This window comes from Tauraco erythrolophus, chromosome 6 (genome assembly GCF_009769465.1).
Source record: "Tauraco erythrolophus isolate bTauEry1 chromosome 6, bTauEry1.pri, whole genome shotgun sequence".
Taxonomy (NCBI): Eukaryota; Metazoa; Chordata; class Aves; order Musophagiformes; family Musophagidae; genus Tauraco; species Tauraco erythrolophus.
Window position 1 is genome coordinate 46,596,330 of NC_141470.1, and position 25,737 is coordinate 46,622,066.

A 25,737-nucleotide genomic window follows, 5' to 3' on the forward strand; every position below is an offset into this window, starting at 1 on the left:
AAAACCTCTGTCTCCACACACCCGTGGGAGGCAGGGGAGAGAACATGACTCATCATAGACAGAACAGTAAAGGGAGGCAAGCTCTGTTTCCCCCCCCCAAGAGCAGAGGGCCAAAAGCCCTCCTTGGGGTTCCTTGTGCCTTCCAGTAGCTATGGAGGTAGCAGCAGGGCAGGACACCCAGCTCTGGATAGATATATTACTCCTACCCTTGCTCTGCTCTTCGGCAATACTGTAGCCAGGACCATTGCCAAGACACAAGCATCTCCTCCAAAGCAAACCCCAGAAAGAAAAGATGCAGCAGTCTGGTTAACAAATACTGACTCTTCTCCATAAATATCGTTGGAAAACAGGCCCCAGATTTTAATACAAAAATGTTCCTTTAACCCACAATCCTGTGTCATAAGGAGAGCAGAGACATATCCTTTTCTTTGCCAGCATTCTCCTCCCCTTACAGGGCATCCCTTGGCTCCTGCTGGGGAGCACAACCCTCAATAGAGCCACAGGTAGAGAAGCCTGTTCTGCAGAGCTGCATATCAAAGAGACAGAGGTCCCAGGGAGGCATAGAGGGCAGAACAGGAGGCTGCCTCCTAGCCTCGCACCACTGAATCCTGGACAAGCAGAGGTTCCTCTGGCCATTGCTTCTACAAGCCCCATGAGGCAGGATCTTCTCTTTGGGCAGCCTAGCAGCTTAGCCGTTTCCCCCATGAGAGGCAGAGAGGAAGGAGAAGGGGGCTGGGAGAAGGATGGCATAGACGTCTGCTTCTGGCAGAACCTCACACCATGAGTTCAGACTTGGCTCTGTGTCTATCAGAAAAATCCAGAACTGGTTTGGCACTGGATGAATCCTTTGTTGACAGCTGCTGGCTCAGCAGCTCCATGTCTCCTATTCAGAGCTCTCCCACACGTGTGCAGGTTTTGCGGCTGGCCAGACAATGGTGTGTTTTTCAGCATACTTCTCCAGCTGGGAGTCGCTTCATCTTCTCGCATCGAATGAGCTCCCATCTTCCCTCTCCATGAAGTTTCAAAATCCAGCTGTGGAACTACAATTGAACACGACGACTGAGGGATGTCTCTACGAGGACATGTCCTCCCACAGTGAGGCTCTCCAGCCTTAGTCACTCCCCTTTGCTGACCAGGGACCCTCTCTACCTCCACTGTCTTGCCACCACCAGGGAGGCCTGGAGTGCTGTCTCCCCACCTCACCTTTTCCAGGCTGGCCCTGTGTCCCACGCTGATCAGCGTCATGCCCAGCTGAAGGCACACACGGTACAGTTCATGCTCCACCTCTTCTGTCAGGGCACTGGTGGCTTCATCTAGCACTGAGAGAAAAGTTGTTAAAACCCACAAACCCTCTCCCGACCAGTCATCTCCCCCTAGGCAAAAGAGCAGCAACTGCAGAGAATATTTCACATTATTAACCAGAGTTCACCAAAAGCATCTGCAGAAGGCAAGTGAGGAGAAGCCTAAGGACTTTGATTTTCCTCTGACATAGCTGGTGTCAGTCAACCAGGAAAGCTGCCCTTCCCCACAAGTCTTCGAATCCACTCAAACAGTGCCATTCACCTCATTCCTCTCCCTCAAAGGCTGCCAGCCACTGCCTCGTCCCCACCATTGTTAAAGTCAAGATGCGACCTTCTCAAGGCAGGCCACGTGCCAGAGGGCTGGGCTGAGCGGCAGCCTGTGCCCCCCTCCAGCCCAGACCCCACCTGGAGCAGTCAGGACGGTCTGAGGCACCTTCCTGTCAGTTAAGGGTAAACACTATAGATCTGGAACAGATAAATTTGTTTTACGTCATCTAAACAGCTTTTAGTTTGCAATCCACAGGTTCCTTCTGCCCATACAGCGCCAAGCCATGCCGCGGGCTTCAGGGGAAGAGAGGTACTTACATGTGGCTACTCCGACAGTGGCTCTGTTCACCCACACCCATCCTCATGACAAGTCCTCCAACAGCCTCTTGATCTACCACCCTCCACACAGATAATGAAAGGCTTTCACCCCTGAATCCTCTGTGTGCTACACTGCTAAAATCATGGCCAAGACAAAGAATGTTCCTAGCAAAGGGATTTCATGAGCTGTCTCTGTACCAGCTTCTCTTTACATAAAAGACCTTGCCTTTTTCTCCCCCCCTCTCTTTTCTTACACAGTCACTAACTCACCTGCGTATTTTGGCTGGAGGTAGAAGAGCCGTGCAAACGAGAGCCTCTGCATCTCCCCTGGGGACAGGATGTCATACCTAGACCAGAGTCAAGATTCAAAATCTCCTTCAACAAAAAGAGTTTGTTTGCTGAAGAGCTTATGCTTGCTGATATCGGAGAGCCCAGCAAGCAGCTTCCCGAGTGTTCCCCTCCACAGTGGGACTGGCTCTGCAGCCCTGTGCACAGCCAGCTGCCTGCAGAGCAGCACGGCTGGTGATAGTTGGCATTGATGCTTTGTCCCTGTATACTGCGCACCTCCCACAGGACACAGCTGGGCACCGAGGTTCCTAAGTCCAGCAGCAAGAGGCATATGCTTAGAAGTGTTCCCCACCCAGAGGGATCACCTAAATTCACACAGACAGCGAGTTCCCTTACCAGTTCCAGTCCACCTGCTCATCCAGTCCTCCAGCCCTCGCCAGCAAATCAGTCTGCAGAAAGCACAGCAGACTGGTGAACACAGTCCCCAACCCTGTCATTCCAGGGCCCAGGGCATAACCACCCCCTCCCTGCTACTCCCTCTTTTCCCGCTTGAGCTGAAGTTGCTCCATATCCCTCCTCCTCTGCCTGCCCCAGCTGCAGACAATGTCCCCACATGTGTCCAGCACATGGTCATGCTGTGCTGCCACAAAACATCCTCATCCCTTCTTCCCTCAGTGGCAGCACCAGGAAAGAAAGCAGCAGCACTGCTGGGGACTCACCAGCCCAGCCAGCTCCAGGAATCGCACAATTCTCTCATCATCTGCAGAACCTAGGGGAGAAAGCAGCAAAGCATAAGCAGAGGCAATGTGTGCTGAGGCCATACCTGCAAGGAGGAGTTGGTGGGGCAGGAGGGAAGGATTGGGGGATCTCCTGAGGTCCAGTGTAGCTGACTCAACCACTTAAATATATTAGGTCCCGAGCTTTGGCACAGAAAGCTCCCGAAGACTGACCTTCCTTAAAAATGTTAACCATGCCTGTGAGCAGCATGCCAGGAGGTAGCTGAGCTCCATAGGTACACCTGAGACTTGGCTCAGTCCATGGTCACAGTCAGACACAGCCAGAACACAAGGATCCAGGCTTCAGTTGCCAAGGCCCTGCCCACCAGCCACTCTCCTATGGCTGACTGCTTATTGTACACTGCAGGTGGTGGAGTCATGGGAACAAGGCTTGAGTAACAGCCAGCAAAAGGATCCTCCATGGGATGGAAAAACCTCAGGGTGAACTAGCTGCGGAGCAGAACATACCCTTAAGCTGATACAGTCAGCAGCTATGGAAGCTGAGCAGAAGGGCTGTGTATCTGCCATGGACCTCTCTGAACCTGCTGAAGAGTCACAACAGTAGCTGATGGCTGCAGTTACTTTCTGCAAGACTGCGACTCCCAGGTGTTTGAAAGCAGCGCATAACACTGCTTCACTCAGACAGAAACTTAAACATGGACATCTGCAAACTGCAGCAGACCACTTGTGGTCTGGCTTGCAAAGAGGACAGGGGAGAGAAAGGGTCCATGTGGTCTGACCTCAACAGCACACAAGGCGCTAGGTCATCATTTGAAAAACAGGAGCAGTGAAAGATGGAGGTGGATGGAAAACAAGATGAAGGCAAACATAGCTTGCCCAAAGGTAGGTTGTACCAGACAGATCAGACGTATCCCAACAGCAAGGTGCCTCAACATATACGTATGTCTAGCACAACATGCAGAGTATGGTCAGGTTGTCCTCACTGCATTGAGAGAGGACGTTCCCTCCCTTTTGGGAGGGAATGTAGAGCTGACCTTAACCTACAGTGAGGTAAATCTTTCAGGGAAAAGCAGAGCGCAACATTAGTGAAAGAGACGAGCACTCCTGATGGTGTGTGGTAGGGGAGAAGCAGCACTGGGTACAGGACAGGGAGGTGACACCACAGGATTGCTCTGATGAATTTCCACCTACCTGAAACTGGGTAAATTTCCTTCAGGGGATAGATTACCTGTTTAACAGAGCAAAAGAAGCCATGTCAGAGGGAGCTGGACACAGACCATCAGAGACACACGATGGTGGCATGAACTCAGGCTCGAGGGAAGGAGCAGTCACAGGCACCCTCCCTTTTGCAGGCCTTTCTGCAGCACTCGGGTTCATGGGGCACGACCACAGCTGGGGGCAGAGTTGGGGGCAGAGCTGGGGCCAGAGCAGAGACAGTCCCTGGGCTCACCTGCTCGCGCAGGCTTCCATCGGTGAAGAAGGGCCGCTGCGGCAGGAACATCACTCCCCGGGGGCCGAAGCAGGTCAGCATCTTGATGCTCCCTGCACAGAGACACACTCATGCCAAGCCTGCTGTGCCAGCCACCAAGTCCCCACCACCCCTATGCAGTCCTGCCCCATGAAGTAATCAACGAATCCCAGAAAAGGTAGATTCGCAACACGGGGCAAAGCAATGAGAGCCAGAGTAGAGTATGCAACAGAGAGATGGGTGGCTCCAACACGTCAGCGACACATTCACCATCACAAGGTGGCACTGGCCTCACAATCCCACACTGCCACCAAACTCAGGGCAGCCCTGGTTGAGAAAGAGAAGGCAGAGGCCAGCAGCAGCCTTTACCCCGTGTGCTCTCCCACAGTCCTCCGAGGACCCTCAGGAGAGATGTCTTCCCCGTGCCAGTGTTCCCCACAATCATCATGCTGTTTCCTTGGGAGATCCTGAGGTTCAGGTCCTTGATGAGCAGCTTGCCAGTGGACGGCACCGAGAGCGTCACTCGCTCCAGAAGGAAAGCTGTGTCGCTTGACATTGGGTCTTCCTCAGAATGGCTGCTGTGTCACCATCAAGACAAAGGAGGAGAGATCTGGGGGTAAGCCATCATGCTGAGACTGGCAAAGATCAGGCACCTTAAACCTCCTGTGCCTCTGTGACAGCAGTCCTGCCCCACACACCCAGGAACAACAGATTACAGCGAGCAGTGCCTGCTCCAACCAACTGCATGCAACAGGCTGTGACACCAAGGGCCACCTCCATCCCGTAACAGCCCCACGCTCTGGCACCTAAGCTGCAAGCCAGCCAGCTGCTGAGGGGAGACTCACCCATCCAAATCCCAGCTGGCTTTGGCTTCTGAGTAGTTATCATCTTTTTTTCTACCAAGGCTCAGTAGGGTTTCCTGCAGTTCACCAATCCTGGACAACCAAGAGATTTAAAGAATGTCAGGGACAACTCCAGAAGCCTCTTCACAACATCCAACCTTGTCCATGCTTGCTCACAAGAGACTGGGTTTCTTACATATTTAGCACGGACCTGGGCAAAGAGTCTTGTCCCACACTTCCCTCTCCTGCAGAGACCTGCTTGCAGAGAAGCTCACCTGTGCGTGTAGCCAGCTACATCGGTCACGGTGCTGGAGAGATCTATGAGCTGGCTGAAGCAGCTGATGAGGTAGATGGAAACAAAGGCATTCTGGGGAAAAATCGCATGCCAGAGCAAGGGTCAGCACTGAGCTGGGGCACTGCCCTTTCCTCCATGGCTGCGAGGAGGCAGCCAAGGAGTTTAGAGCAGGATTAATGAAGGGCTGAGAAGTCACCCAGGGCAGTAAGAGTGAAGGAGAAGATGGCCATACTCAGATGGAGCAGGGCTTCCCTGCTTAGTACAGTTCTGGCCAGGGGTACATAGCTCCTGCCACCCAGGGATGGTGTGTGCAGAGTGTCTGCTGGCCAGCCCAGAGCCCAGTACACTTGCCCCATCTAAGTCATGCAGATCCATGCCACCAGCCCTGCCCTGGCACCATACATGGCTCAGAGCAGAGTGTCTCAGCCTGCAGTGCCTGCTTAGCTATTTTTAGCTCTGCATTCTCTATCACAAGCCAGTTTTGAGTATCTGGGAATGAGTCAGGCCAGGAAGGCTCCTCTCCAGCAGCCTGGCAGGCAAACGCAAGCCAGCTCAGTCTCACAGGGGACCAGGCTCACCATGGGCAACAGCCCAGGGCATAACCTGCTTCTGCAGCACTGTGTGGACCTAATCCCCACCCACAAGACTGAAAGGCAGAGGCTTTCTGACCTGCTTTTTAGACACAAGAGGTCTGAGCTAGGAAACATTTATGTAGATGTGTCCTTGACAGCTCTCATGCCCAGATTAATCATATACCAGCTGGCTCCAAGCTCCCATTTCCATGTCACCAAGGGAAGGGACAGTCTAACCTGAAGGTCAGTTGCTGTAGGTTATCCAGCCCCAATGTCATCAAGGTCCATCCTCAGCGCCCGCTCACCCTCCACATTAGGGTCTGGGAGATCACCGGTAGCTCACCTTGCTGACCAGGGCGCTGAGCTCTGTTGGACTCAGGCCACTGTAGACCCCAGAAAAGATGGGAATGGCAATGACCACGTAGCTCAGGATGCTGCCCAGGTAGTCAAAGGTGTTGATCCCAACTGGGCAGAATCACAATGAGAGAAGACAGTGAATTGGGGTAGGAACCTCTGTCTCAGCCAGGCCCAAGCGCAGCCCATGAGTTCAGGCAGAAAACAACCCATGGTCTTGCCTCAGCCCTTCACGATGCACCAGAGCAGAAGAACCCATTTTGCAGGATAGCACGAGCATCAGGGTGAAAATTCATTTGCCAAGCAAAAAGCACTTTGGGGCAGGCCCCTAAGCAGAGAAACATGATCCAGGCACACAGCTCAGGAACCATCACAGGGCAAAAGCCACTTTGCCTGCTTGTTACTACTCTTCAACAGCCTGGCTGACTCCCAAAAAATAGAAAGGAGGGCAAAAAGGAAGCTCTGGGGCAAGATGGTTGGCCACAAAGTCTGTCTTAGAGCACAGGACAGGCAGAAAGACTTAAGACCCCAAACACCTACAGACATGAGTGTTCAGGGCTATCCGTCCCTTACGCTGCTCAGAAGCTCACTATGCTGGTGAGACGAGGAAGAACTGTCTTGATAGTGGTCGTTTAACACTCAAACCTGGACCCAGTGACAATGAGAGAAGGGAGATTTTCAGGGGACAACTATGCTCAAGGGACAGGCTCTACAGGAAAGAAGTCTCCACAGATCCCAACCACATATACAGAGTCGTCTTCTTCTCCACAGCTCAAGCTCTTCCCTCTCTTCCTGGACATTGAACACCTGCCCCACAAAAAAAACACAGATTCCTGCCGATTGCTCTTTTGGTGCTTGCATTCTCTGACTTAGCTGATTCCTCCACAACTTTGCTGTCTACCAGACTTTTTCGCAACAGGATTCCCATTCAGTACTGCTGTTTAGGACTGCAGGAAGCACCCTCTGTTCACTCTCAGCACCATGCACCAGCAAGAGGAAAACCCAGCACTGCTGCTCCAGCAGTCCAGTTCCCCAGCCTGCAGGCCACTGCAACGGAGCTACCACATGTCCCAGTTCACCCTTCAAACTCCCCACTCACTGTATAGCCACAGCTCCTTGCCTATCAGCTCCCTCTGGGTCTGCAGCAGGCTCTGCAGCCTCCGGTCCGTGCGCATGTGCTCCACTCGCCCAGCCCTGTAAAATAAAGATTGCAACATGCCAGATGTTCCAGCAGCACTGCGATGTGGTCAAAGCACAGGTTTTAGGACTGAGCCTTGGAAAGGGTCTGGCACCACAGCCTCCAAGCGACAGCTCTGTGTTGAGCAGAACTGAACAGTCATGAGCTCCTTCCTGAAGGCATCTTCACTGAGAAACTCACTGAAACAAGCAGCCCTGCAAGTCTCTCACAGAGCCCGTGGGTGTTGCTGTTTCATACAGCAGGAGGTGAGGCAATGCCAGACACCATCAGACAAGCCCTGGCCTGGAGCAATGCACACTCAAAGTCACACACACTTTCCAAGCAGAACCTGGCTGGAAGAGAGGGACTGCACTGCTACACAGCTGAAGCTAGAAAGGAGAGTGCAGAGGTGAGCTCAGGAGGTGATGGCAAGCCAACGTCACCTGCAGAGCTGGCAGCCCCAATCTGCCTCTTCCCCTACCCCTCCCCAGAGGAGTGGGATGTGGATGTGCCTCAAGCAGCGTAGCCCTCAGTACAGGTGACCCCAGCCCCACAGTCTCCACTTTCCCAGGGGTATCCCCACGGCATGGGGGTTAGAACACCACCTGAGCCAGTGGGGATGCTCCTACAGCCAGGCTGAGCAGGTAGCAAGGAGGCACATCTCAGCTCTAAGCCATCACCTTCGGAAAGCGCGGCAGCTCCTTCTGCTCCTTCGCAAGAGCTGGGCTGCCCTCAGGTGGCAAAATGCAGAGAGCGCTCCACATCTCGCTCCAGACTCCCACCAGCCGCGGCAGCTGTTGCTCCTGCCACCCAACACATCCCTGTGCCCAGCACACACCCACACTGCCACCATGCTCCCAACCGGGGAGTCACTGGGGACCGAGCAGATAGGGCCAAGAGGTGCACAAAACCCCACAAATTTAGATTTCTGAAGAGTCTCAGTTCTAAAGATTTTCAGTTCTTGGAAAAATACATTTTCTTTCTCAAAAACGCATCTGGTTAGAATTCAATTTGGCATTACTGCCCTAAATCCCATCTCAGGTAACTACCGAGCTGCAATCTGTGTTGCTGGGTATCCGGAAAGGATAAAGCCTTGGACAGGAGTTAAAGGCAAGGAAGGCACCGGGGACCAGAGCTATTATTTCTTTTGCAGATGAGGAGAGACTGCTGTATTGGTTTCGGCTTTTCCTCCCATTCAGTTCACTTTTAAAGCAAGTTTGCCAAAGGCCTGGAAACCAAAGAAGTAAAAAGGTGACAGTGCTCAGGTTTTATTTCTTCCTTTACCAAAACAATGGTTAGGCAGCTGGAAGAGGACAAGACCTAACAGCTTCTACATGTTAGAGAAGTCCGGCAACCAAAACCAGCCATTTGCTACATGCTTCTCCTCTTGCAGGATTCTAGGAATGCAACTTTTTAAAAAATTCCTTTATTTTTAATTAAGATTCATACCATGAAAACGCCTGGGTTTGTGCAATTCAATTAAATTCTAGTTTCCCATAAGGTGAAGCTTTTCTGCTAACAAACTGTACTGAAGTAAGACACTCCATTTTCTGGTATAATAATACACTTTCCATTTTCTACTTAGTAATAGAACAAAAAACTTCAAAGTTGTGAGGAAAAGTACTGCAGCTTAAATAAGGGCACATAATTAGAGTATCTTCTCCATTAAGAAAAACTATCATCAACCAATAAGAATCAATCAGTCCACAAAGAAATAACTCGAACTTGCCAATGCAAACCAAGATTGATTTCAGTTATTTAAATCAGAGTTTCATGCCTGTCAATACAAATCTTTACGAAATCAGTGATTTTTGAATCAAACCACTTTGGGGACAACACCACAACACTTCAAATGCTCAGTCATTACAGCATGAAGGAGTCAGAGGTCATAGGCAGGGAAGACCAGAGACAGGACAGCTGGTGCTTGCTTAAATTCCTGGAAGAAGTGTGATTTCACAACGTGCGGGGCAAAGGCAGACACGTGACAAGAGAGGAGCAATGACCTCCTGCTACCAACCAGGCACCTCAACACAAGCTACAGTAAAATCGTGGCTATTTTCCTGGGTCCTAGACATTTCTGTGAAACACCTTAAAGGCTCCAAGCAGCAGCTCAACAGACTTCAGGGCATCAGTAAGCACTGGAGGTGCTGCTGGGCTCCCGACTGTGTGCTTAGCTCTGGGGTAAATGGCACTGAGCAAACTCAGAGTAGCAGTACAGTGTTGGGAGGGTCAGGGCACAGGCTGACCTAGAGGAGCAAGCAGAGGTAAGGAGGCCAGGAACAGCTAGCATACCCACAGGAGACACGCAGATCAGCAGCAGCAAGACAGGGCCAGAAGCAAGCTGCAACAAGTCCCCAGGAGAATATCCTGACAAGATGCAATGAGACCTTGAGCAACCTTCCAGGTAAGGACCTGGCAAAACATCAGCAATGGTCTCTAAGCCAGCGCCGAATCTGTATCAGGCCTCTGGGGATGTTAGCAGGGAGGCAGAGAAAAAATAGTTGTCTCCAGCTGCTGTGGAGTGTTTCTGCAGACGCACAGAATGCAAAGGAGACGAGTGTAAGGGCTGTATGATGCTGCAGCAGGATGGAGGGGGCAGAAAGTTCCAGCTGCAGCAATAGGACTTGGACTCCTCTGGGATACATGAATATAACAAGGATGCCTTGAGCTGGGAGGATCCTTACAAGGACGTAAAGAAATGAACACTACTAACCTGTAAAAAGCAGCTGGTTCCGCATTGACACGAATCTGCATGTGCTTGAACCTGGATAACCCAAAAAAATATCATCAAGATTCTGCACAAATGCCCAGTGAATTATATAGCCAACATCCTTGCTAGAGGAAACTCATCTTGTATCTGTCAGAGGACTGATCTGAGGCTTCTCTTGACAGAAATACTCTATAGGCTCAAAAAGGCACCAGAGACCAAGGCTTGGTACAAGGTGACATCTTTCTGGGCCAGCTCAGTGGTGCATTTTTTTGGTATTCCACTCTCTGTGCACATCTTCTCAGACCTTGGGCTTCCCATTTGCTAGCCCAGCATCTCCACTATACAGAATCACCACAACCAACTGCCTTGGTCTGGGCTCCCTATGCCACACCACCTTCTGCTGCTGTCCCTGGATGCCCTGAGCTCCAGGAAAAGCTGCAGAGCCCCTGCCACACACCCAGCCAGCCCTGCAGAGGAAGGGGAGGAGATGAGTTACTGAGCATATGGAAAGACTGTGTTGTTTTGGGCATTTCAGAAAGGTGGTGGTGAAGCAGAAACCTGATCTGTCAGTAAATGTGGTTCACTGAACTTGCATCTGCACCCAAGGAAGCTCCACGTGCAGTTTTCTTCAACATATCCAATGCCCTAGCAGAGGCATCAGCAACAGCAATGACCAGGCAAGCAGCCTGGAGCCTGAACCAGGAGCCTGAACCAAGGGCATTGACTGCCATGATGCAGGGCAGTGAAAGGGGTGGTGGGTGCTCAGTACACTGACTTTGGGGCAACACTATGCAAGCAGGTTTCTCTGAGGGTGGGGAAGGTCACGGACAAGAGAAATAGTTCCTTACATAGCACTGAACAGGGACAAAAATGCAGCTTTCGCAGGAGCTGCCAAGAGGCAGTGAAAATACTGCTCTGCTGGGACTCACCTGAAATCTCCCTCCAGTTTTTCCTGCTGCACAAGTTTTGACACAATCGGGCTCATCAATACCTTGTTGACAATCGTCCCAATGATGAAATACCCAAAGATGCTCACGGGGCCTAGCCAGCCTGTGCTATAGAGGAGGAGAAAGAGAAGTCAGCTAATAATCCAAGCGAAAGGATACCCCAGCACCCTCAGGCTCAAGCAGTCAGAGCCCTCAGCTGTCACCTCTCTTGGCTTCCATAGAGGTTTAGGGGCCAGCACCACACACCCCAGCAACCTCAAGGCAGAATTCCCTTTGGAATGCAGAGACCACTCACCCACATGTACAAGCGTCCATCTGCAGAGCTGTAACATAGGTGCCGGGCTCCAAAAAAGAGCATAGGCAAGAGGCGTGAAAGCAGGGCCAGGCTAGGTCCTTACCTGTGGAAGCACTGGTATGTGTAGTAGGCCAGTGTGAAGGGCGAGATGATGAGCTTGCTGGCCATGGAGCTGAGCTGCCTGCAGAACCTCTCCACATCCTGGCTGATGCGCTGGTCCCTGCTCAACACAAAGAGCCATTGACACCATTAAAGCCCAGAAGCAAGAACCAGTACTAACTCCCTGACAGGGCACAAGTCAGGCTGTTTTATTGCCTGAACTTAGGACAGGGCGCAGGTGAATAATCCTGCCTAGGAGGGACCTGCAGCTGTGACTCCCATTGCTCCATGGGGGACAATTTCAATGGCCCAGCAGGACCCACCTAAGGGCCTTCCTGGGACCCAGGAAGAACTGCTCCTACTGTTACTTTCACCCTGTTCCTTCTATTAATCCCTTGTTCCACTTTCAAGAACATTGTCCAGCTCTGTGCCAAAGATGTCTGCATCCTTGCCCTATACTGCTCTCCTGGACCCACTCCTGTACTACCAAAAACTACTGACTCTCCCTCAAACCTTCAGTACTGGTGCTGCATCTCAGGCACCAGTGCTACCAGGACTGGCTAGGGCACAGGCCAGGCCTTTGCCAACTGTTGGATATTTACAAACGCGCCCATCAAAGCCACGCTTCCACAGTAGCTGGTCCCTTCGCTCGGCATGCTCCCTTTGCTGCAAGGAAGAAAGTGCTTCTGCTCACTCCCATCCCACAAGAGCAGGCAGCAGTGCACCAAGCCTCCTCACCCATGGGCAGCACATGGGTGACAGACCCTCAAGTCCCACTGTCGTGGGTTAGGTTGAACCACCCCACACACACACAGCCGGTCACTACCCCTCCCCCACCCCCAGGAATGAGGGAGAGAATTAAAGGATAAACGTGAAATCCGTGGGTTGAGATAAGAGTGATTTAATACAGATGATTTAATACAATGTAGATGCTCACCACCCCCTCGTATGCGAAGCCCGTCTTGTCCCGAAAACTGCAAATCCCGGACGAACGCGAGGCCCCGAAATAGAGAGGGGCAGAGAGGGAGAGATAGTACTCCGAGAGTGGGAGTACTGGGAGAGAGAGAGAGGAAAGGAAAAAAAAGAAAAGCAATAGAGCGAAAAAAAACCAGCAAGCACAAAAGAGCAAAAGCGGCAAAAGCGCAAAAGCCAAAGCGCAAAAGCCCTTCTTCCCATCTGACCCTCGCTTTTATACTGGGCATGACGCTGCATGATATGGAATACTAATTGGCCAGTTTGGCCCTCAGTCTTAAGTTCCACACAAATCACAAGGGGAATCATGTCCCCCTTGTCCCATCTATGCTCCCCCCTTATCCCGCCGTGCTTCTGCACTCCGGCACACTGAAAAGTCCTTGGCAGCTTGTTATCAGTGTTCTTCTCAGAGTGAGCCTCTGAGTAAAACCAAAACATGGAGCTTTTCTAGCTGTTAAAAAAAAACAAACCCCTCTGTCCCAGCTAAAACTAGGACACCCACCCATCCCACTGCTAAGCAGGAGTTGCACTTGGGGTAACTAGAAAGGATTTCAGCATATTTACTCCCTCGGCACCTCATCTGTCCGGAGCACATGGATGAGGGCTTTAGCCTGATGTGCTAAGCACAGGTGGAAAGGTCATGACTGTGACGGCTGGAGTCCAGAATGAAGAGCAAGGCTGGACTCCTGCTTAGCCATCAGCACAGGTACAACCACAAGGACATTCATCTCCACTCTTTTGCCGTCCTGGAATAGCAATGGATTTAATTTTGGGGCAGCTCTCACCCTGACTGACCTTACAGTCATCATTTTTCCTTTTCCTCAGACTGTAATTGTTCCCATAAAGTTATAACTTAAGTCATGCTACAGACTCATGCCAGGATATTGCTTTTTACGAGCTATTAAGCAACACGCAATGATAACGCATAAACATCAACTCAAATGCCCTGCTAGGAGCCGCAGGTGTTTGTATGCCAATCAGAACCCGCTCTTTATTCCTTCTAGATGGACGACACCGTGCATCTAACACTCAGTTTGGTTGGCACTGCATAACAGGAGGTCACCCCGTTGCTCCAGTTCATTCTCTAAGTACCCAGTACAGGGAAAAATTCTCATCAAGGAATTGAAAGATAAAGAGAATTTTTGTAGTGGCACCAAAAAAGACACTAAACAGTAAGACTGAATGTTTGAGCAGAAGCAAGGTGGTAATGAAAAGTACTCTGCAACAATCCCACACATTCAGTCTGCTAAGGTCAGAAGAGCTGGCTCTGTCACTGCGGGGCAGACCGACCCAGTTATCTCATGCATTTCACTGCACAACATGAACACATTCCCTGGTTAAAAATAAACCTGAGTAGGAGAGTCATGTGGTGAGGGGCCTCTGTCCTCCCCTTCTCCCTCCACTTCCCAAAGGAAAAGACAGGTGTGCAGGAGCTTCTGGCCACAGCCAATGTGCTATGCTGCCTGGGATGCGCTGCATGCCTTGGGGACAGGCATGGCTTTTCAACCTTTCCTTGCAACTCCATACCACTGCAAAACACTATCAGAAATGAACATTTAACGAGGGTGGGAGTAACTCTGACAACGGCTGGAAAGTGCATCAGCATTTATTTATTATTATAAATATGTATATTTATAAACATACGTATTATACATAATATATATTGTATATTTATTATAAATATATATTATTATTAAGCTGCTATTTCATGTTTGGCAAGAGGGCTGTTTGACCCAAGCTAAGCCCTCTCCTTGCTTGCTGCTCCCCCTGCGCACAGCTGGTTGCTCTTACTCGGGCTGTTTCCTAGCACCGGGCCTGCAGAAGCAGCCAGGGAACAGGTCTGGCTGAAAAATCATAGAATCATAGAATGGCATAGGCTGGAAGGGACCTTAGGGATCATCTAATCCAACCTCCCTGTCATGGGCAGGGACGCCTCTCAACTAGATCAGGCTACTCAAGGCTCCGTCCAACCTGGCCTTGAACACCTCCAGGGAGGGGGCATCCACAACCTCTCTGGGCAATCTATTCCAAAGTCTCACCACCCTCATACTGAAGAATTTCTTCCTAAGATCTAATCTAAATCTTTTCTCCTTCAACTTAAACCCATTTCCCCTTGTTCTATCAGTGGACACTCTTGTAAAAAGTCCCTCCCCAGCCTTCCTGTAGGTTCCCTTCATGACACAGACTAAAAACCATCCGAGATACCCAGCATGACTTCACTGTGCAGCCACGCAGACCACCACACCGCGCAACAAAGGCGAAAGGAGGGCAGCCAGGAGCACTGGGTAGCAGAAGCACACAGGCTGCTTTGGTTCCTTGAGGTCACCGCTATCAGCGACAGTCAGGAATCCCTGCAAGACAGCCATTGCTCACAGGGACACCAGGCTTGGACTCCTCTGGTGCCATCAACATGGGAGATGGGACCGGCGCAGTGACTAGACCAGGGGTGCCCCCTCCAGGACAGGAGCGCTTGGGGTCTCAAAATAATTGTATAAGGCCACACAATCTGGAAAAAGTTATCCCCTGGTTTCTAGTTTTTCAGCACGTATTTAATAATAACTTCTTCAAACTCTGGAACTAAAAAAAGCCTCTACCTCTCACATGATGCCTAATATAGGATCTTTAACTCTTAAAAGTGCGTAACTTTGAAGACAGGCTGGAAAGTCAGGGTCAGCAGGTAGTTGTGAGGAAGGGAGGCGTTTGACCTTCGCTGCACAGCCCAGGTAGATCAGCAGCTCTGCAGTAAGCAGGACAGTGCATGAAGAAAACTGGAAGGGGATCTCAGGGTGGGCTGGGATAAGCAAGGAGGGACTGAATGCTCCTCCTTCTCTCATATTTCAGCTCACCCCTGACATTTCCTTCCTAGGAACGGGAAAGTGGAAATGCAGCCCTCATACAGTGCAAAACAAGGCCCTTCCTGGATGTGGCTCCCGTGGGTTATCAAAGCCATTAAAAACCTAACTCAACAAAACTGCGTTCAGCCAGAGATTCTGCTGGCTGAAGTTCAAACAGAACAACAGGGAACATCGTAACGTCCCGGCTGCGTGAAGGCAAGGAGAAGCAGTGCTCTCTGACTCCAGTCAGGCCCTTTGACACATCACACTGAGTGTCAAGGGTTCAGTTTGCAGACATCAAGTTTTATAGCAGCACTAGAACTTTGTTCTGCCAGGCCTCCATTTTCCTTGTAACAGAAATATCCTACCGCTAAAACCATCATGACCAGCAGTCACGGGAGTTTCCCAGCAACAGGCACTACCCCCCACCCAGGGCAGATGAGGGTATTTATGCCTAGCTGCCAAAAGCTTCTAGGGCTAAAGCCCCTACCCAGAGACACAGAGAAGCCAGGAAAAGGCATGGAGCGGCCCACTAGAAGCAAAGCAAGAGTTTGAGAGAAGCTGCAGGCAGCCTACGGGTTATCGATGTCCTCGCGCAGGATGTGCAGGCTGTAGTAGACCTGGCCCTGGAAGTAGCAGTTGTGGAGGTGTTCAGTAAGGGATTTCCTCCAGCTCACATACATCAAGTTGCAGATAAACTGGTCAAAACTTTTTAGCTGGAATGAGGGCAAGAAGACAGACAGGAAAAGATAAGTGAGAACAAGCATTTCCCAAAATGAAATAAAAACTATCAGTTTGTACCAGTGATCCATCCCATACGTAGGTACCTAACAGGGCAAGGGTAGACCTAGATCCTTTGTCACCAGGATCACGCCAGGAGCCGCAGGCAGCCTTCCCCTCCCATCCCAAGACAGGGGAGCCTCTGGCCTGTCTTACCGTGGAGTTCACTACGATCAGAGTCAGGGCAACAGCAGTCAATGTTTTGAACCCGGAGAAGTCCTTGTTCCCGAGGACCTCGTAGTACTGGCTGGGGATGACACCGACCTGGTAAATAACCAGCTGCTCTGGAGGAGAGAAGCGGGCACGGGAAGGAAATGAAGAGCAGCTGCGGCACGGCAGAGGAGGGGAGCACGGGGGAACGGGGAGGGGAACTGGGAGCCGAACGGGGGTGCAGCCCTCCCGTCCCCACCACCCCCGGCTCACCCAGCAAGGCGACGCAGAGCAGCGTCAGGAACATCAGGGCGCTCGGAGACGGCCACCCGGGGAAGAGCACAGCCCGCAGCCGCAGGAAGCGCCGCAGGAACAGCCCGTCTAGCCGGGGGCCAGGCCTGCGACGGAGGAAGACGCGGGGGCCGTCTGTGAGCTCTCGGGGGTCCCCACCTCCCCTCCGCCCCACCGGGACCCCGGCTGCCGAGGCACCCCCGAGCCCGCCCCTCTCTCACCACCGGCCCGGCCCGGGCCGGGCCAGCCCAACCCGCCCCCTCCTCACCGGCCGCCGGCCGCCCGCGCCCTGGCGCTGCCTCCCGCCATCAGCCGACAGTCGGGCGCGGCCCCACCCACCCGGGCGCTACAGCCTGAATATTCGTCACCTCTCCTCGCCGTGCATGAGCCCCGCACCGCCCGCCAGCGCTTCCGGGCGCGGCGTCACCATAGAGACCCCGCCCGCCAGCACCGCCTCCCCCCGCAGGCGACCGAGCGGGAGCGCCCCCGTGCGAGGCGACACGCCGCCCGCGGGACACCGCGCCCCCTGGCGGCGCCGGGAGGTAGGGCGGAGCGCTGGGCGCCGCCCGGTGCCGCCGCCGCCGCCTCCTCCGGCACCCGCGGCCACCCCGCGCGGGGCCGGGCAGGGCGGTGGGCTCGCGTCCCTCGCCGCCTCCTCGCTGCCTGCCTGACTCACGCAGCCGGCCCGCTGGCTGAGCCGCGCTGTCCCGGCCGCCTCTTCTGGGAGAGGAGCTGCTCAGGCACGAGCTGCTCCCTCGGGGGCGCCGGAGGTCCCCGCGGGCAGCCGGCGTCGCCTCCTTGTCACCGGGGACACGGGAGAGGAGGGGCAGGGCTGATTCCTGCGCGTTTGGGTTATTGTGGGGCAGGCCGTGAAGTTTGAGGGTGCTTCGAAAGGACACACAACTTGTGGTGGCCACTGCCTGCGGAGGATTTCTCGAGCAGGGACTTCGGGATAAGGCAGCGATCCCCAGCGATGGGTGAATGGCAGCGCCTGCGCCCCGCTCTCCTGCGGGAAAGGGAGCGAAACCCCGGGCGGAGTAGGTAGGGAGGGACTTCCAGAAAGCAGCAATGGGGTGTGTCGGTGAATTGACCCTCTGTGGCTTCTCAGTGATGTCAAGTTTAATACCGAAACCAACTATTTTTTTTTTTTTTCCAGGTTTGGATAGTCACCTGAACTCTTGGTTGTGAAATGTTTCAGCACAAGTACATTTCTGGAGTAGTCTAATGATAAGAGACCAGGGATCCTATGAGATGGAGTCCCTTCCTTCCTCAAGCACCTCTCACACCCACCATCCTGTTCATGCTGCTTCTTCTGTAGAGTCTTTGGGCTTCTGCACACACCCTTTGGGTCTCTCTTACCATGCACCATGCAGCTTCATTCTCCTGCCAGTCCCCCACCTCCCAGCCCTCTCTTTCTTCTTCTCCCCCAGCCTTGTCTCCCTCGTCTTTGCTCTGCTGCTACCTGCTCAGGGGTCCAGGCACTTCAAAATGCAAAATCAGAGTATAGACACTCAGGGATGAAAGAAGGCACATCAGTCTGTTTCCTCAGCAAATGGCCCTGTCCCTAAGCGACGTCCCTTTCTCCTTGCCCTCATCTCCCTTCTCTCAGCTTTTTTACTGCTGGAATTCACAATGCTATCAGTCATACCTAAAGGTTAAGCTCCAAAGGGCAGAGATCAGCCCTCTGAAAACCTGACCTCAGCGATGACTAATTTTTATGTTAAAAGGATCTTTTTTTTTTCTCAGCTGTTGCATCAGACCTGGGTGATGATTGCTCCTAGGCAGTCACATCCTCTCACATTGCGGTATTGCAGCTGTGGCAATTATGTGTGTCACCTTGTCAGTGGTTACCAGGACTGAACGGACTCCATTGCTCCCTCACCCACCTTACAGCAAGGAGTTATTCCTCCCCTTCCCTCCCCTGGTGATCAAATGGCTTCCCAGCACCAAGGGAGCCAGGGGATCTGACATGGAGATGACGTGATCACAACTGTCTATCCCAAATCTTTCCTCCTACCTCCTCCTCCCTGCCCTTTGTCCCATCCCTGTCGCCCCACGACCACCACCTAATAAAACATATGCTGTGAGCTCCCTTTACTGAATCAGCTCCAGGATTTTTCCTGGGACCTCTCCCAAGGCAGCCAAGATCAAGAACAGCAGAGAAGTGCCTTCTCAGTGCCTCTCCATCCCCCCACCGAGGCTGTGCCCTAGACACTCCTGCCCTAGACGTGCTGCTCTCAGCACGGAGACATTTACATCTTTTACAGCACTCTGGCTCTACTTCTCACGTTTCTCCCCCAGCAAACACCATGGCCGTTTCAAAGTGTGCCTGGGGGCAGGGCTCGGGAAAGGACTGGGGAATCACAACTTGAGCAGGGTTGTATGGTTCTGTTTACACTGCAGGGCCATATCTCAGCTCCCTGACTAGCTACAGACCCAAGAGACCCAAGAGAAACCCCCTCGGCATTGCTAACCCTTCACTAAACAGTCTGCCGTGGATGGAGGGAAGGCAGAGCCGGGCATGGTTTGCTAAATCCCAGGCTCCTTGTGGCAGTGCAAGTTAATTCCTTGTGGCGTTTAATCCCAGCCCCATCTGCTCCTGCTTGCTAGGTGTGAAACATCCCATCCCCCGTCCTCCCCTGCCTGCTGTCCGATGCATTTTCCCCCTGCCCAGGACCGGTGGGGTAAACCCCGGTCCAGATCCTCCCACACCCCTGGCCTCCCAGCCATCCCCACTGCCTCCCTGTCCCTCTCTGCCTGCTGGCTTGTAGCTGGCACGTAGGGAGCAGCCTGACAAACCCATCGTTCAGTGCCTTTGCAGGGTAAGCGGCCCTGAGTGCTCTCTGAAAAAAGCAGCAGCTGCTGTGAGCACCGAAAGAAACACAAAACCACAGCCTTGTCTCCACAGCTTGCTTTCCCTCGGGTTTCCCATCCCAGGTCTTTCTCAATGCTGCCGGGTTTGTGCAGTGTTGTGTAACAAAGCACTGCCAGAAGAAGATAGCCTTCCCAGGTTTTCCAAAATTCAATTTCCTGTTTTCTGCCTGTGTTTCCAGTCTCCAACCTCTTCTTATGTGCCTGTCCTCACTGGAGCTTGCAGCTTCTTCAGTTTGGGATCACCTGCAAGCTTTAGCCCTCTCTCTGATCATTAGCATCTCTCCAAGATAATGAAGACTCCCATCCTGAATTTCAGCTCTGTCTGTATTAGGGTATGAACTAAACCAACTAATTTTCAGCTGGATCAGAAACCTGAACTGACAGACAGAGTCCCCCACTCTCCTGTGCCACCCTGAAGCGAAGGGTGGGAATGGAGAACCAAGGAGGAGTGAACAGCAGAGGCCAGGCTCAGCATGGCTTAAACCTCCATGGAGCCCCACCACCGGCTCCTGCTGTGATACCTTAATGATTCTGCCTTTTCCTCCTCCACGCTCTGTGCCTTAATTAGCCTTTTCCCCTCCTGTGGGCCAAACTGCTCTGCTTTCTTTTCAATCCTCTTTCCTCGTGCTTTGCCCCTACAGTGTCATTCTACTGTACACTTCAAAGGCTTTGCTTAGCTGCATCTCCCCCGTGCAGGCAGCAGCTGGTAACACCCCAAAGCGGGCCAGGTCTGCCATGAACTCACAGTCATTGAAATGGCTTCAGGCCCTTTGGATCTGGGCAAGAAGCAGGCATGGGGGAGGAGGGGTGGAAGGATTTTCACCATTTCACCTCTGGGAAGAGTTATTAGTAACACAGGAAAACGAGGGGGAAAGCAGCCCCCTCCTCCACTTACCCTCCCCAGGGAGAGCCTGCTGAGGGCAGAGTGCTTTTATGTGCAAGTAGGAGGGAAGGAGAGTGTTAGGGCTTCAGAGAGAAACGCTTTGATCTTGACTTTGAATCTCCTGCAGTTCCCGGCTCTCCCCCACCCCTCCCACCTATGGCCAGGACCCCGAGATGTGGCCAAGACTCCTGGTCCTTGCCCGACGCTGTGGTACTGCGCTTGGTGCTTCATGTTTAATTCCCTTCCATCTGGCCGGGAGCCTCGGGGAGCCTCAGGGAGCAAGGGCACAGCACAGGCACCAAGTTCGAACCTTCCCTCCCATCTCATGGAATGGGAAGGAAGAGGGAGCCCAGCTGGACAGAAGCCAGAAGGGAGAACAGCCCTGAGCCAAGCAGAGGAGAATTAGACACGGGACCTACTGTCAGGGCTCCGCTACCCCAGAGCAGGGGATAGGCAGACCTGGCTCTCCTGTGTACTCCTGCTGCATTAGACTGGTCAGTCCTGAACATCACCTGCAAGATGAACTGGGAGGCAGCCACCATTAGGAGAGGGACAGGGTACTCTGGGTGACTCTCACGGGGCAGCACTGAGGTCCCTGGAGGGATTTTAAGTCAGAGAGAACAGCAATGGGAGCCCCAGGTGTTCTCTACAGGACGGGGAGGAGGTGGCACTGAGAGGTGCTGGAGGAAGGGGAATGACCCCGAACTCTGAGTCACTGCAGAGAAAGAGGGTGACACGGTGTAGGAGAGCCTTAGAGGCCTCCGGTATCTTGTATAAGGTGCCCAGACCAGCTCCCCACTTCCCTTGGGCAGATGAAACTCCTGGCTGGGCTTTGCTGTCAAACTGTCCTGAAGTTAAGGCCGCATTCTTCTGCCCTCTGTGCCATCCCTCTGTCCTTGGTCACACAGCTGAAGTCAACCATGTTAACTGCTCTTCCTCACCGAGGTTGATGCACTTGGCTGTCCCTGCCAGCCAGTTCTCACTTCAGCACCACTAAATAGATTTTGCTCCTTGCGTCATCTCCTATAATTCAATCACTCCAGCCCCATTGCTCCTGGCTGAAAATTCCCTATAGTTTGTCACTCTCCCTCTCAGTGTGATGTGAGCAGAACTGAATAAAATTGTCATCATCTGTCTGCTGGTGCCCAGCATCATGCCGGGGCATTCACAGGCATGAGGGTGCCTCATGGGACCTCTCTGCGGAACCCGGCAGTCTGTCTATCTGAGCATCCCTTTAAGGGCTTCAGTCCAGGCATGAGGCAGCAGGTTCAGAGATGGTTTCAGGACTGGGAATGAGAAATACCAGATAATGTGAACCCCAAAACAGGACTTCTGTCATTCAGTCTGAACAGGTTACTACAAAAATTGGGGCGGACTCCATGTTTTCCAGGTCCCTTTTGGGCATAGTTACACCAGAACCACGTGCCCTTCCTTCCCCCTAAAACTGGTAGGCAGACTGCAGCTGCAGCAACCCTATTTCTGTTGCCATCTCAGGCTGTGAGCTCTGCTCTTTTCCTCATGGAGAAACTCAGGCAAGACAGCAGGCACTTAGGACCCTCCTGGAAGCCCACATGCTCTCAGTCCTTCCAGCCCCTCAGCAGTCTCAACTCTGCCAACTTCCCAGAAGGAAGATTCTGACTCTAAAGTTCTCTGCAGGGAGAAAGATGGAAAAAACAGAATCTGGGAGACCAGCAATGGCTTTGAGGGAATGGACATGAGGGACAGCTCTGGAGTCCCCAACACAAGAAGGACATGGAGCTACTGGAACGAGTCCAGAGGAGGGCCACGAAGATGATCAGAAGGCTGGAGCACCTCTGCTATGAAGACAGGCTGAGAGAGTTGGGGCTGTTCAGCCTGGAGAAGAGAAGGCTCCGGGGTGATCTTATAGCAGCTTTCCAGTACTTAAAGGGGGCCTACAGGAAAGCTGGAGAGGGACTTTTTACAAGGGTGTGTAGTGATAGGACAAGGGGCAACGGATTTAAACTGAAAGAGGGCAGATTTAGGTTATATATAAGAAAGAAATTCTTTACATTGAGGGTGGTGAGGTACTGGAACAGGTTGCCCAGAGAAGTTGTGGATGCCCCATCCCTGGCAGTGTTCAAGGCCAGGTTGGATGAGGCTTTGGGCAACCTGGTGTAGTGGAGGATTTCCCTGCCCATGGCAGGGGGGTTGGAACTAGATGATCTTTGAGGTCCCTTCCAACCCTAACCATTCTATGATTCTATGACATGTCAATTTAGCCCATTTAGGTCAATCTCTTCCAATTCCAGAGGTGGTTTTGGCAACTGGTCCACTGTCTGACCTGCCCTGAATGGCAGCTGGCTGCCCCAGGTGTTTCAGCCATATCCCATCCTATCTGAATGGTCTCCTCTGGTCCAGCCATGGACAGAGCTGCAGTGGGTAGGGTGCTCTGCCTCCCTCCACCCCTGGAGGTCCCCTAGCTGGGAGTGGAGGTGGGACTGAGTAGCTTTCCTGCTACCTGGGGGGGATAACTGAGTGTTTGAATCTTAACGCCACATGTGGCACTGTTAGGATTGTCACATTCCAGTGACAGAGCCAGAGGAAGCCCTACCTTGTACAAGAACCCAGTGCCAAGTCCTCAGGACACCCTTCCTCATCAGATTCAAACCAATGAGAATTTTATCTGTTGAACAGAGAGGTTGCTCTTGACTTGGGAGAAGACTCCATGCCCAAACCTGGCACAGTAAAACCTGCCTTCCAGTGTGACTGGAAACACAGTGCCCTGAGATTCTTGTGCAGCTGGATGTCTCTGCGCCTTTGCTCTGAGACTCGCCTGAAAGCGGATGGGCTGCAGCAGGCAGGTTAAAGCACAACTGGCAGAAAATCTTCTGGCAGCCAGAGCTAAACTGCAAAGGTCTCCATGGCCTACTGTCATGCTGAAGCATCCCGCACTAAACCAGGGAGCACTCTGGTCCCCCACCGAACTCCTCCAAGGAACAGAAAAATGCTAACTACTTGTTTATGTGCTGGAAGCTGGTGTGTGCAGTCATCTGCATAACAGAACTGCCCAGGCTGTCTCTTTGTGTGTTTTCCAGCTCCTATGTTAATCACTGACCCTGCTGACTCCGGCATTTACCAGTGTCTCACTGCCCTGTGAGCACCGTTTTGCATTTGCAACCAAAGAAGTTAAAAGGATGAAGGATGAGAAGGGGAGCTCAGCAGCTGTGGATATGAACACCAGCCCGCAGGGGAAAAGATCCAGGACTGGCCAGGTTGATAGCGAGAGCGGAGCTGGCTTTGGAGATATGAAAATTGCCCGAGGGGGGAAAAAAGCTCACCAGGGGATGGTTTAAGTCTCTCTTCCTTGCCTGTAGCTTTCCTATGTCGAGTGAGAGTGAGCCCTGTGAGCACTGAAGGCTGGAGTTCGGTGTCAGCTGGAGTGGTGGCTCCTAGCTGAGGCTGGAAGGACTCATAGCGGCCAGTCCACAGCTTCCAGGGAGCCCGTTTCTCCTGTCAAACTCTCCTTGCCTGGCCTCCCCCTGTGCTCTTGGGCTCAGAAGTGAGACAAGAGAAGTGGGAAAAAATGCTCTGGGGTATGTGCTTCTGGGGGAGGTAGGACACAAGGAAGGTGTGCCTTGATGTGTGCTACAATGCTTCCTCCTGGACTAACACAGAAGGGAGGGCAGCTGGAGAGGGAGCTGGGCACATTTTCCCTCTTTGAAAGGTCCATGTTTAGTTTTCTGCCCAAATGACACAAGAATCCCATACATGGTGTCTCTACGAGCCTTCCTGCCCTCTTGTTGCCAAACGCTGCAGCAGAAATGAGTGATCACAGTGAGGTTCCTCACAGGTGGTGGCATGCGGGGCGGGAAGCCCTTGCCGTCTCTGACATCAGGAGTTACTTTGTACCCCTCACTGGATGAGGGGGTTGTGGTGGGGCCCGGGCTGATCCCAGAGGGTAGTCTGGGGAGAGGAAACCAGATGCTGCTTGCAACTGGAGCTAAGCAAACAGGGGATGTGAAGCACCAAGACCGGTCGGTGAAGAGCTCAACTCCTCCCTGTTGTCCAGGCTGTGTGTCCCCTCATTATAAGGCAGCCAGCCCTCACACCCAAGACTAGATAGGTTCCTCAAGGACCCGTTTCAGGGTGGCGTAGCTTGGGATGAAGCAGGCCCTGGAGGAAGCTCTAGATGTTCTGGGCTTGTGAGGAGGATGCGGGGTGGAGCTGGCATTGGCGGCTCAGGGATGCCGGAGTGAGATGCCTGGCGCGCCTGCTGTTTGCACAGCCTCACGTGATGGCCGAGGGACGAGATGAACCCATTGTGCGAGTGGGAGTTAAGGAGGGGGACCTCGGCCACAAGATTAGGCTTGGGAGGCAGTGGGGCAGATAGCAGGGAGGAAGGCTGCTCCACTGAGGGCCCAGACACAGGCGGGTTGGATGTAAGCCTGTCCGGGAGGCTTCCCAGACCTGAGACCAGGGAAAATGCTGCCATCATTTGGGTGCCTCATACAGACAAATGAGAAGGTTTTGAAGGGCAGCCCAGCTAAGCTTCGTCAGCCCTATGAGCCCAGGAGTCCCACCAGCATTGCCTTGCTGGGGGGAGAACGGACACCACTTAGGGAGGGGAGAGGGAAGAGTAACCATCTCCTAGCTAGCAGCATGAAGGAAGGATCACGGCCTCGGCAGGAGCGAGTGGGGAGAGGAGGCAGACACGCACATGGGCCATGCCACTGCCACGGTCCCGTGGCTACAGTGACACCCACTCGAGGCATGCACTCCGTGGGACACCCACCCTGCAGCCCCAGTGGGCTCCATCGCCCACTCCCGGCCGGGGCAGGGTATGGGGCAGGAGGATGCTGCGGGGCGGCTGGGTGCCGGGGCGCAGCGGGGCAGGGCGGCGGGAGGCGGCGGGCCCTTTAAGCGCGGCGGCGGCGGGACAATGGCCATTATCACTTTAGCTTTGGAAGTGACCCCCGGCCCGCTCCGCTTTCATCTGGGCCGGGGCCGCGGGGATGGCCCGCTTCCTGGCGGGGGAGGGGAGGGAGTGGGCAGGCGGGGAGGGGCGGCCCGGCCCGGCTCGGCCCGGCCCGGCGCCGCCCGCGGCCGCCCGCTCCCGAGGGTCACTGCGGGGCTGGCACCGGAGCGGCGGCGGCGGGTCCGCGCCGCTTCCTGCCGCCGCCCTTAAAGGTGCGCGGCGGCCCAGGGCGCGGGCGGGGCGCGACCCGACTCGCGGAGCCAGGTGAGTGTGGTGCGGGGCCGGGCGCCGTCGGGGCCGCGGCTCCCCGCCGTCCCTCCCTAACCCTGACCCCGCGGGCTGCCCTG

General features: G+C 53.4%; 1 protein-coding gene across 4 annotated transcripts; it reads right to left on the reverse strand.

The window, feature by feature from the left end:
• Positions 1-339: 339 nt before the first annotated feature.
• On the reverse strand, positions 340-17,094 carry ABCD4 (ATP binding cassette subfamily D member 4). 4 transcript variants are annotated; one of them, XM_086613194.1, is made up of 19 exons: positions 17,066-17,094; positions 16,680-16,804; positions 16,413-16,540; positions 16,053-16,192; positions 11,675-11,791; positions 11,259-11,384; positions 10,333-10,383; positions 7,542-7,636; positions 6,432-6,553; positions 5,497-5,588; positions 5,225-5,314; positions 4,749-4,954; positions 4,362-4,453; positions 4,103-4,139; positions 2,894-2,943; positions 2,571-2,623; positions 2,157-2,233; positions 1,204-1,319; positions 340-1,040 (listed from the first exon to the last, which is right to left on the reverse strand). In XM_086613194.1, the coding sequence occupies exons 1-19, from the start codon at positions 17,080-17,082 to the stop codon at positions 945-947; spliced, it is 1,830 nt and encodes a 609-aa protein (XP_086469320.1). In that variant the 5' UTR covers positions 17,083-17,094; the 3' UTR covers positions 340-944. The 4 variants fall into 4 exon arrangements, with proteins under 4 accessions (XP_086469320.1, XP_086469317.1, XP_086469321.1 ...); XM_086613191.1 differs by lacking the exon at positions 17,066-17,094 and adding an exon at positions 16,966-17,006 and having other exon boundaries at positions 4,749-4,957; XM_086613195.1 differs by lacking the exon at positions 17,066-17,094 and having other exon boundaries at positions 4,749-4,957; positions 16,413-16,535; positions 16,680-16,697.
• Between the last annotated feature and the right edge of the window lie 8,643 nt (positions 17,095-25,737).

Bases quoted from the DNA above. Each gene is read 5' to 3' on its own strand.
- ABCD4 (XM_086613191.1), bottom strand. From the start codon at position 17,006: ATGGCGGGAGGCAGCGCCAGGGCGCGGGCGGCCGGCGGCCG. The intron at 16,805-16,965 runs GTGAGGAGGGGG...CCTCCGTCGCAG, and splicing joins GCGCGGGCGGCCGGCGGCCG to GCCTGGCCCCCGGCTAGACG. The intron at 1,041-1,203 runs GTGAGGTGGGGA...GTTCAATTGTAG, and splicing joins ACAGGGCCAGCCTGGAAAAG to TTCCACAGCTGGATTTTGAA.